This window comes from Anas acuta, chromosome 3 (genome assembly GCF_963932015.1).
Source record: "Anas acuta chromosome 3, bAnaAcu1.1, whole genome shotgun sequence".
Classification (NCBI taxonomy): Eukaryota; Metazoa; Chordata; class Aves; order Anseriformes; family Anatidae; genus Anas; species Anas acuta.
Genome location: NC_088981.1, coordinates 116983479 through 116995648, shown reverse-complemented (window position 1 = coordinate 116995648; position 12170 = coordinate 116983479). Strand labels below are relative to the sequence as shown.

General features: G+C 50.4%; 1 protein-coding gene across 4 annotated transcripts in view; it reads left to right on the top strand.

Moving 5' to 3' along the window:
• Positions 1-12170, top strand: part of OTOF (otoferlin) — a 52764-nt gene that overhangs the window by 12216 nt on the left and 28378 nt on the right. For all 4 annotated transcript variants that reach the window (XM_068679000.1, XM_068678999.1, XM_068678998.1 and 1 more), the window contains exons 4-5: positions 2122-2221; positions 5422-5633. In XM_068679000.1, coding sequence (XP_068535101.1) covers positions 2122-2221; positions 5422-5633 — 312 coding nt within the window. The remainder of the gene's footprint in view (positions 1-2121; positions 2222-5421; positions 5634-12170) is intronic.

The window sequence follows — 12170 nt, the reverse complement described above, 5'->3', positions numbered from 1 at the left end:
GGCCCTTCCCAGAATTAAGCTGGGCTGAGCTCTGCTACCAGAGCCGGGGGGGTGCAGAGTCACAGCACGCAAGGAGATGCAAAGACACGCAAAGAAAGTGGTGCAGGGACTCCTGCTTTTCTCCAGCCTCAATTAGGGGCACTCACGGGCAGCTTTTGGGTGTTTTTTGGCTGCAGCTCAGGCTGGGGGAGCAGAGAAGTGCTGGAGATGGGTGTGATGCTTTTCTCCTCTGGGCTTCGCTCTTCTCAAGCTGTTCTCCCTGGGAAACGCAGGAGATCTGCGTGTGAAACGCCTCCTGGAGATGTTTGCTCCTTGCTGGCCTCCTGGGCTCTTTCCCCACTCGCCCTGCGATGTGATCTGACAGCGCCAGACCCAAACACGCTCGCAGGCAGAGCTGCAGCACAAGCACGAGATTGTCCTGGTGTGAGATTCCTTAAATTAAGGAAAAAAAAAAAAAAAAAAAAAAAAAAAAAAAAAACACCACAAGTGCTTTGTTGCCGGAGAAGCAGCAGCTGTGAGCCCTGGGCTGCGGGGGATCAGACGGGAAGCAGAGGTGCAGGTGGTGAGAGCTGGGCACGGGCACATTCCCCCCCCCTTTTTGTAATCCACAACAAGCCAAGGCAGCTTGAAACCACTTCAGAGCGCTCTCCCCAGCTCCGTGGGAAGCAGAAATGCCCCGGGCTGAGGAGCTGCAGTCACATTTTGTTTTTATTGCCTTCACCAACCCGAGGGTGCTGGAGGGGATGGTGGAGGCAGCCGGAGCCCAGGGCAGGCTCTCCGGCTGCCCCCAGCTCATTTTGCATTTCCAGCCCTGCTGGTAAGGACTTTCTGAGAGTTCCCCATCCCTCTGGGGGTGTTTTTGCTTGCAGACACCTCTGCCACGTGCTCCAGCCCTGCACCTTAGGGCTGTGCAGCATCGCCAAGGGGCCGCATTTTGTGCCAGCGGGTAAAATACAGAGAGATACAGACACATGCAGGAACACGAACAGCACAGGGAGCAGCCAGCCGAGCCTAAAAACCGTCACAAACAAACCTCCCTAGCAAGCAACCGTACCAAAATAACCTGATTTTAGAGCTCGGGCCACAAGAGAAGCTCTCCAAAATGACTTTGAGCTGACCTCCAGCCAGCCAGGAGCAGGGGACAGCCCTCCAGCCCTCCAGCCCCCCAGCCTTGTTCAACTCTTGTTGAAACCTTTCCAAAGCAACCGAGAGCTGCTTCTCCTGCAAGCAGCGAATCCCACTAATTAGCAAACCCCAAAGCCCAGGCTGGTACAGCGTTTTTCCCCTGATAAGCTCATCCCTGGGAAGACACGGGTCTCGGTGGGAAGCGGTGCTGCATTATTCATGCGTGCAGCCATGGGAAACGCTCGGAGAAAAGGTTTTTGTGCTCAACCTCGTGTCTTGGGGGTGCACGGGGAGCTGGGGTGGGGAGGTGCAGGTCAGTGCTGCAAGGCAGCTCAATTTTCACCTTTTCAGGGCTTTTTCCATGTCGGGAGCCACACGTTGGTTCACAGCTGGCTCTTTCCTCGGGCTGACTCAACCCAGGCTGCGCAGGTCCCCCTGGTGCCGCGCTGGCACACGGAGAACATCAAGCCACAGCTCCTTGACAAGCCATGAGCCAGCGAATAAATAATGGGTTTTATTAGCGAGTTCCAGGCTCCTCTGCTCCCCGTGGCATCCTCTTGGGCTTTTAATTTAACGAGCAGGGCTGCTTTTGGTGCACGGGGCTGCGCTCCCGGCTGCGGGGTGCAAAGAGCTTGGGCAGGAGGCGCAAGGAGCGACGAGGTGCCTGCAGCCAGGGGGGTTCAGGTGCTGGTGCGATGCTCAGGGAGAAGGATCCACGGTGGTCAGAAGGAGTTTTATGCCCTAAATCAGCCTCGGTGTTTGTTGTATCCCTACATCAGCCTTGGTGATCGCAGCAGAAATGGCAATATCATAGGATAAAGGATGATATCAAAGGGTCCCAGGGTGGTTCGCGTTGGAGCATGAACTTTCCACGAGGTCTCCGTGCTCAAAGCAGGCTCAGCACCACTTCCAGCAATCAAAATTATCCATTTTTTCCTTTTCCCATTAAAAATGTTGTCCTGGAGGGTGCTCGCCTGACCTTTCTCTGCCCCGTAGGCTCATCGGCACGTTCCGCATGGTCCTGCAGAAGGTGGTGGAGGAAGGGCACGTGGAGGTGACGGATACGCTCATAGACGACAACAACTCAGCCATCCAGGTGGGTCGCGGCTCTCCTTCCCTTATCCAACCCTGAAGTCCCACTCTTTGTGCCTCTCAGGGGAAATTTGGGGTAAGAAATGCCCGGTTTGGGTCTGCGCCCTTCATCCAGAGCCCCCCAGGCCCGGCTGGTGCACCTCAAGGGAGCTCTTTGCCATGGAGACTGAGTTTTAAAACACATTTGGAAATCCAGCTACTTTTGATCTTCCTGTGTATCAAAACGCTGGTGTTTTGATTAAAAAAAAAATTAAAAAAAATAAAAATTCAGCCTCTCTCCCTGCTAGACACAACATTTTCCTGCCTCCATAAGCAGGTTCCGAGGCTCAGCACAAGGGAGCTCCATCAGCAGCGACAGGAGGTGACTTACGCTTTCTGGGGCTTGTTTTGGGCACAAAAGCCACATTCCTTTATTTCCCCTTCGTTTCGGGGATGGTTTAGCCCCAGGTCTAAGCCGGAGCCGGGAGGTGAGGGTACAAGCTCACTTTTGGGGCTTTCATCAGGATTTCGGTCCCTTCTCCCGTGCAGTCTCCATGGCAACTCCAGGAGAGTCAAAACTCACAAATTTGTCTCCAAACCGCTGCTGCCGGGCTCCGCTCCACCAGGAGGAGGAATTTGGGCTGCAGGAGCCCTGCAAAGAGAATCCAGAGGGCAACGCCTGGGGCATTTTGGTGACAAAATGCTGTTGGAAACCCAAAAGTGGCACAGATCCCACTAGCAGCAGGGTCAGTGGGGGGTGTGATGTTGGCAGAAAACCCATTTGGTGCTCCCAGGGGTGGGCATCACCTCTGAGATGCGAAGAAAAATGTTTTTTTTGGAAATGATGCTCTCCTCTTTAAGTGTCTTCTCTCGCACAGGGACCCCCTGTGCTGTGGGACCCCCCTGTGCTGTGGGATCCTGAGTTTTGGGACCCCTGTGCTGTGGGATCCTGAGTTTTGGGACCCAAAAGACCCAAAAACTGCAAAGCCAGGAGGGGTTTCGTGGTCGTGTAATTTGGCCATCAACAAGGGGCTCTGGGACAAATAAAATAAAAGATAAAGATAAAGATAAAGATAAAGATAAAGATAAAGATAAAGATAAAGATAAAGATAAAGATAAAGATTAAAAAAAAAAAAAAAAAACGAAACTAAACAAGATAAGATAAGATGCGATAAAATAAAATAAAATAAAATAAAATAAAATAAAATAAAATAAAATAAAATAAAATAAAAAATAAAATAAAATAAAATAAAATAAAATAAAATAAAATAAAATAAAATAAAATAAAATAAAATAAAATAAAATAAAATAAAAAAATAAAGTAAAAATATAAACCATACAAATAAAACCCAATACAAATACAAATCTTTTTAAATGTCCAGTGACAGAGGAGCCAGCAGTCCTTTGATGAACTATTCCACTGGGTAATTTTCTTTGCCATTACAAGTCAGAGTTTCGTTTTCAGTGTGAATTTGGTTTCAGTTTATAACTATTATTTTCTCTCCGAACAAGTGACAATTTTATTCAGCCCCAAACCAAAATTGTTCATTTTATTGCACCCATCATTTCTAGTTTCTTTTTAAGGATTTTTTCAAACTTTAAAAAATAGTTTTAAAATAAGATTTCAAGAGAAAATGTCTCCTAGCAGCACTGAAGTGGCTTGAAAATATGAAAAATTATTATTTTCATATATCTCCCTCTCCTCTGTATTTGCTTTTTCAAGCCATTTGAAGCAGCTGGGTGGGGGCAGCACGGTGGGGCAAATCATTTTGATTGACTCAAATTTGCCTTTTTCCACGGAAAGAATAAAATCAGTCAAAACCTTCCTCAAAGCTGTGTCCAGCTGGGCTCATTGAATGTCCTGAGCTCCTCCTGGCCACATCCTGCATCCCCTGGCCCTTCTCCCTCCCTTGGACACCAGCAGTGGGATATAAAATCCAGGTAGTTTTATATAAATATAAATATAAATATAAATATAAATATAAATATAAATATAAATATAAATATAAATATAAATGTAAATGTAAATGTAAATGTAAATGTAAATGTAAATGTAAATGTAAATGTAAATGTAAATGTAAATGTGAATGTAAATGTGAATGTAAATATAGGTATAGGTATAGGTATAAATACAAATATAAATATAAATACAAATTAAATATAAATATAAATATAAATATAAATATAAATATAAATATAAATATAAATATAAATATAAATATAAATATAAATATAAATATAAATATAGATACAGGTGGTTCTCCTAAAAATACAGGAAAAGGAAGGTTTTCCATCACATTTCTTTACTGAAAGGGTTGTTAGGCACTGGAACGGGCTGCCCAGGGAGGTGGTGGAGTCACCATCCCTGGAAGTCTTCAAAAGACGTTTAGATGTAGAGCTTAGGGATATGGTTTAGTGAGGACTGTTAGTGTTAGGTCAGAGGTTGGACTCGATGATCTTGAGGTCTCTTCCAACCTAGAAATTCTGTGAAATCTGTGAAATTTTTCCTGCTCAGGGTTTGCCTCTCCAGCAGTCACTGGCAGCTGACTCCTGATGGATACTAACCATGGGAAATTGTGTATGCCCCAAAAAAACCCCAAAACATCCTAGAATCATAGAAATCAGGGAATATCCCCAGTTTTAAGGGACCCATAAGGATCGTACTGGGAGGCAGCAGCTCGGCCACCCGATGCGGGGCAGCGCTGATCCTTTTGGGGTCCCTCTGCTGGGGACGTGTCCTCCCTCCTCAGGGCTCCTGCCACCACCCATCCCATCCCTGGGGTGACAAATTCTGGTGACACGGTGACAAATTCTCCTTTCTGCTAGAAAAAATCCCGTCCTCACGTCTAACACCAGTTGTCTTTGCATTGAGGTACCCAGTAGCTTCCTAGTGGCAGGTGAAGAAAGATTTGGGGTTCGGGTTTGGTTTAACCTCTGTGGCTGATGGTTCCATATTTGCCTTTCCCAAATTCTCCATTTTTAGTGGAGACACTTTGCTGGCTGCTCCGACCAAAGCAGAGTTTTTGGGACTTTGGCCCTCAGGACAAGGCGTTGGTGGCTCACATCTTCGTCCAGGCCTTAAAACCCTGCAGGCCCACCCCCAAAATGCCTCAAGCTCTGGACGAGAAGAGCTTTGGGGGATGTAAAGCAGCAGCTCCTCTTGCTTTTGGGATTTTTTGGGCTCTGTCTTGCTCAGTGCTGAGCCCATCCCCTCGTGCGTTGCAGACCAGCATCTCCATAGAGATCCGCTACCAGGCCCAGGACGGGACGGTGGGCACGTGGAGCGACAAGGAGTTCCTGGAGACCCCCGGACCCCACTCGGAGGGGGACAGCAGACCCCCTCTGGAGACCGACAGCCTCCTCCCCGGCCTTCGGCAGAGCTCGGACGTGTCCCCGGGGAAATCCAGCCAGCAGCCTGCCGACAGGAGCTTCAGGAGGTAATGGGGACAATATGGTGGTGGCTGGGATGCCACCAAAGGGCAGAAGCATCCCCAGCACCCCTATGGGGGGATTCCCACCCCATAGCGCTCCTCTTCCTCCTCCCCAGCATCTGTGGGACCCACACCACAGCTGGAGGTGAGGATGGGACATATGGGGCCTTGTGTTGGTGCCATAAGGGCCTGGTGCTCCTACAGAGGCCTACAGCACAGAGCCAAGGCCTCCACGAGCATTGGGGCATGGCAGATTTTGGGTCATAAATGTGATTAAATACAGATCTGAGGAGGGTGAGGGGTCTGGCTGCTGGCAAACCCCCTCGTATCGGGTGGGATTAGGGCTGGTTGATGAACTGTGGGGTCCCGCACCTCCACCCCAGGGCAGGAGGCAGGTCCTGACCCCATAGTGGTGAGGATGCTTATGGGGTCTCAGTGCCACAGGGTCTCATGGTGAGGCCGGAGGAGACACCAGGGATGCTGATAAGCCTTGTTTCCTGCTATGTCCCTCTAAATGTCACCAAACTTAAACGAAATCTCCATCCCAAGCCAGGAAAGGCGAGCCCTCTTTGGGTTCATGGCTCCACTCCAGTAGCTCCTGAACCCCGCTGGAAAAGCGGAGCCCTCAAAGCCCTGAATTTGCTTAAAATCTCGTGGAAATTGGTAACCAGTAGAGGAGGGGGGGAGCTGTGCATGGGGGGGGCGCAGAGCTGGGTGCTCCAGTCGCTCTGTAACCCCCCAGGACCTCGCAGTCCCTGGCTGAGGGTCGCAGCCCAACCGCTTGCAAGGGGAATCTCAGAATAACCCTAGGAATTGGCCAATTTAAAAAAATATATATATTTGCACCAAAAATACTTGCAGCTCTGCCAGCTCGTGCACCCCCCACCCTGCGTTTTTGCAGTCGTGTGTGCCGGCAGTGTTTGTTTTCTGCCTGTGTTTAGCATTTTATTACGGCCATATAAGGGCAAAATTTCTTTTTCCCCACGGTGAGATTGAGGAAAGATATTCCCAGTCTGCCGTATCACTCCTAGGCACTTAATTAACTGTGTGAACTGGGCCGAAACCTGTGGATTTTCGGGCAAATGGAAGGCGCGGGGCTTTGGGGAGGGGTCTTGGGGCACAGCCCTGCTTGCAGAGCCCCCTCGCAGGGTCCCATCCTGCCCCTACAGCTGGAGGTGGCTGAGCTGCCCCCGTGCTGGTGCAGAAGGACTTTTTGAGGCCGGTTTGCACCCATCCTTCCTACCGGGGAGCTGAAATGAACGCAGAGGTTTAGGAACAAGCAGCAGGGATGTGTGGGGCTTGAACACCACCACGGTAAATCCTGCCCGGCCCTGATCCTTTTGCTTCATTTCCCCCACAGCTCAGCAGGAGGGAGAGCAGCTCTCGGGGGTCACAGCCTGGCAAAAGCCTCCGAAACTTGGCAGCATTTTTTCCTTGATATCCACAATGTTTTCCAAAAAAAAAATCTCATCCGCAGGGCTCACCCGGAGCTCCTGCTGCAGCTCCTTCCCTGGGCATCCCAGGAGCAGGCAGTCACCCCAAAATTGCAAAGCGTGCTCTAATCACTGCCCCAAGCAAGATATCACGGGGATAAGTGCACGAGGGTGGCCCCGGGCTTCTCCTGCTGCCTTTTTCCCAAGTAGAAAAGGGGATGGAGAAGATTTATCCCGCAGCAGGACCACAGGGGGCTTCGGTCCCCCCCGTGGCCATCAATATCAGCCCCAATAAGAACACCAGGGAGGAAAAGGGCCTCATTTTTCCCATCTCACCACCCCCCGCAGGATGGAAGAGGACGAGATGTATTACCACAGCGAAGACGAGCTCCTGGGCGAGGGGGACACCCTCAGCCAGGGCTCCCTCAGCACGAGGTAGGGAGGCAGCCAGCACCCAGCCGTGCTGGTGGCCGTGGGGTGTGCAAGTGCTAATTTGCTCCTGCCGTGTCCCCGAGGATGTCCCGCAAGCCTTGCTGCTGGATTCCCACTTCTCAGTTGCAGGAGAGCTGCAGCAGCATCCTTGGAAAAATATGCTCGGAATTGAAAAAGCATCCTTGGAAAGGATGCTCGGGGGCTGGGATGCAGGAGGAAAGGCTGTGGGGTGCTGCCTCACCCAAGAGGCCTCTCCTCCTCCACAGTTGTCCCCAAAACCAGAGACCAGAGCAGGGACAAGCTCCCTGTGATGTGTGTTTCTGTTTGCAGTGTTTTTTTTCTTGCCGTGCAGTGCTGTGGTTTGTTCCCCACCGTGCCCAGAAAGGGTTCGGGGAGGAGATGCAGCAAAGAGGTAAAACCCAGGCACCAAGCTGACACCAGGGCCCAGCCCCACGGGGCAGATTTGGGATTATTTCCCATCCAAAACCTTTCTTTGGATGGGGAAAATCAGGATGGGTGCGATGTGTGCCAGGCAGTTTGTCTTCAAAGGCAGGCAGCGTGCCCTTGCACCATTAATCTGGCAGTGCAGGGGTATGTGGCAGCGGCTCGTTGGGGACATTATTTTGTTTTTCAGCCAATTCCCTTTTTTGAGAAGGTGCAGGAGGGGAGAACAAACGGATCTGAAAGGGGAAGAGCAGCAGCAGCAACCAGGAGCACATAAATAGTGCCGTGCTTGCTAGGAATTTGCCAGCTGGGACCAAGGGAGCTGCCTGCAGCTCAGCCCTGCAGGCAAATTCCTCCATCAGGTGCTCCAGGTCCCTCCTCCACCACCAGAGAAATGACTGCCGTTCCCAAAAGATGCTCATGAAAGAGGAACAATCTTATATTCTGGACAAAAACAGCTTTGTCCCCAAACCCACCGGCCCCTGAGGCTGAATTCCTGCAGCTGGGCACAGGAGCTCGGAGGCGGGTGCGGGTGGATGGGAAGGGGTGGCCAACATCAGGCTTGGCCCTAAAAAAAAATCCTAAAATACAGCCCCCAGACGTGGCTTCTTTATGGCTTAGCCCCTGCCTGATGGATCCCCTGGGAGCCTGGGCTCATCCTCTGCTTGTACACACGGCTGGAGGCAGGCGGAGGGTCCCCGTGTTCCCCCTGGAAATGGGGATCCCACCCCAATGATTGCAGTTGTTTTTTTTTTTAAATGATTGTTTTTTTTTTTGTTTTGTTTTGTTTTTTTTGCCTTTGTGTTGCTGCTTTTTTTTTTTTTGGGGTGGCAAGCTGGAGACAAGCCAAACAGAAGCCAGCTGCCACCCCAGCCAAAAAAAAAATCCCCCATCAATCTCCAGCTCTCTTTGAGCAAATTCACCCCAAGCAGGAGGGCAGAGGGGAGGAAGGAGGTCGGCACGGAGGGGACCAGTTCAGCTCCACCAGTTCGACCAGTCTCAGCCCCAGAAACCAGTCTGCGGGGGCACAGAGCGTGCTGGGGCTGCAGGGACCGGTGTGAGGCTCGGCTCAGACTGGTTGTGGGTCCCCAGGCATGCGTGGAGTGCTCTGCTGTGGTGCTGTGCTCTGAGGTTATCCTGTCCTGGAACAAATCATCCCTTTTTTAAAACTCTGGCACAACAGAGGAGCCCTCTAACATCTTATCACAATTTTTCCACCCTCTTTCTGTAAATGCCCCAGCCTCGGAGACGACGCAGAAGAAGATCAGCACCTTAGGTAAATACCCCCAGCAGACCACAGCCCCGAAATCCTGCCCCTGTCCCACTGATGCACACTCAAAGTCTTGCTCTCCAGAGGCCAATTCCTTAAATCCAGGCCAAAATGTCAAAACCTGGGGGCGCTGCCCAAATTTCGGTGGGATGGGGCTGTGCGCGCATCGCCTCTGCCCACCGCCTTGAACCCGAGCTCCCGCCACGCATCACCTGATAGCTGCTGGCCTTGAAATATTGATGGGCAGCACGGAGCCCTCAGCCGAAAGCAATCTGGGCACAGTGAATTATTGATCGTGCCTTTTTTTTGTCCGTGCCCAGCGGACCCAAACCGTGCCCGATTGGGTTCAGCCCTCTGCCCTCCACTAATTACCCCCACGGCTCGTTTGATCCAAAGCTGGCGTCGCTGCCAAGCTCTGGCGTTGGATTTGGTGATGGAAACCATTTGGGCACACACGCCTGTGGTGTTGCACGTTGCCTCCATCAGCACAATTGGGCAACCTGGGTCCTTTTTTGTCCTGAGAAAAGGCAACGAAACCATCTCCCAAAAACCATCCAGCAAAGCCAGCAGCACATCCTGGGCACATCCAGCAGCAGCAACCAGCAGCTGGGCTGGAGAAGCCTGGAAGGCACTGACCAGGTCGTCGTGTGCCCTGCTGCTGGTGGGATGCTTCAAGAAGCCTGACGGTTTGTTTTTTTGGTTGTTTTTCTCTCTTTTTGGTGCCTCGCTCAGGATTAAGTTCAACGACGGATACAAGTCAGTAGCAAGGTACCAAAACGTCGTGGCTGGTGGGGGGTCACCCTCATCCTGGCCCATCCTGTTCATAAAATTAGGGAATCCTGCGATGGTTTGGGCTGGAAGGGACCTTAAAAAACATTTAGTGCCAAGCCCTGCCCTGACGCAGGAGGAGATGCAGGAGGAGGTTTGTGCTTTGCTGCTGGGGGAGGTGGAGAGGATGCAGAATTTGGGATAGGATCACTGTCCTGCTGCCAGGACGGTGCCTCCTCGCTGCCTGGCCATGAAGTTCTGGTCAAGACCAGAGAAAGACCAACCTCAGCATCATCTCCAGGAGATCCTCCTGGGGTGGGGATGGCAGCTGGAGCTCCTTTCCCCTATTTTGGTGGGCTCCCGTGGGCTGTGGGAGGGTTCATCTGCTTGGGGGGTTGGTTCTTCCTCATGTTCATCCTGTGTCTCTTCCAAACAGCGAAGACCCCGAAGACCTCAGGTACCGGGGATGGTTTCCCTTCTTGTCTCAGGCCCTTTGGGCATGCTGTGTGCATGCAGGTGGCGTGTGTTGGCATAACAATCCCTGCACGGTGTTTGGCCCCAAAGAAGGATCCTAATTTCTTCCTGCCCTCTTCTTACTGGGGGGCAGAGCTTTTTTGTGCTCGCCCCACTCCCTCCTCCCCAAAGGGCAGGGCTTTGGGTTTGGTCTATTCTCCCCTACGACCAACAAGGACATCCTTTTACTTGGTAGCCTTCTGAAGGAGCTTGGAGGATTGGATTTATCTGTCTGCCTAGCTCTCAGTCCATCCACCCACTCATCCATCCCTCCATCCCTCCATCCCTCCATCCCTCCATCCATCCATCCATCCATCCATCCATCCATCCATCCATCCACCCATCCACCCATCCACCCATCCATCCACCCCAATACAGTTCTTACTAGCCACCACCCCATCCTAATGTTATTTTCTCCATCTGTCCATTGCTCCATCTCACTAAAATCCATCCGTCTCATTGAATTCCTTTCCATTCATCTGTCAATGCAATTCTTTCCATTCATCCCTCCATCCGTCCACTTCTATATAGGTCTGTGTCTCTGTCCATCTATCCCAGTGCCATTCCATCCTTCCTCTTTTCTTTTCTTTTCTTTTCTTTTCTTTTCTTTTCTTTTCTTTTCTTTTCTTTTCTTTTCTTTTCTTTTCTTTTCTTTTCTTTTCTTTTCTTTTCTTTTCTTTTCTTTTCTTTTCTTTTCTTTTCTTTCTTCTCTTCTCTTCTCTTCTCTTCTCTTCTCTTCTCTTCTCTTCTCTTCTCTTCTCTTCTCTTCTCTTCTCTTCTCTTTTCTTCTCTTTTCTTCTCTTCTCTTTTCTTTTCTTCTCTTTTCTTCTCTTCTCTTTTCTTCTCTTCTCTTTTCTTCTCTTCTCTTCTCTTCTCTTCTCTTCTCTTCTCTTCTCTTCTCTTCTCTTCTCTTCTCTTCTCTTCTCTTCTCTTCTCTTCTCTTCTCTTCTCTTCTCTTCTCTTCTCTTCTCTTCTCTTCTCTTCTCTTCTCTTCTCTTCTCTTCTCTTCTCTTCTCTTCTCTTCTCTTCTTTCTCTTCTCTTCTCTTCTCTTCTCTTCTCTTCTCTTCTCTTCTCTTCTCTTCTCTTCTCTTCTCTTCTCTTCTCTTCTCTTCTCTTCTCTTCTCTTCTCTTCTCTTCTCTTCTCTTCTCTTCTCTTCTCTTCTCTTCTCTTCTCTTCTCTTCTCTTCTCTTCTCTTCTCTTCTCTTCTCTTCTCTTCTCTTCTCTTCTCTTCTCTTCTCTTCTCTTCTCTTCTCTTCTCTCTCTTCTCTTCTCTTCTCTTCCTTCATCCATCCCTTCATCCACCCATCCATCCCTACATCCCATTCCCATCTCCTTTTCCTCTGGCATGCCTGTGAGCTGGGCTTTTTCGGTGCTTTCTGCATGCTGCTGAGCAAGATTTTGAGGGCAGAAGGTTGGTGCACGTTTTGTCACCGCATCAGGATGGATCTCACCTGAACTTTGTGGTTGCAGAGCTAAGGCTAAGGGCAGAGAGAGAGACACCTCGTGTTGCCATTCAGGTACCTGACTCGTGATTTAAATCCTCTCCACCCCGGGCAGATTTACAATGCAGATGGCCCAGCCGAGCTGTTGCTTTCGGATTTCCTCGGCTGTCCCCCAGCTCCAGGCTGACCCCTGCCCGTGCTGGGCTGAGCAGGAGAGCCCTGCTCCTCCTGCACCTAAT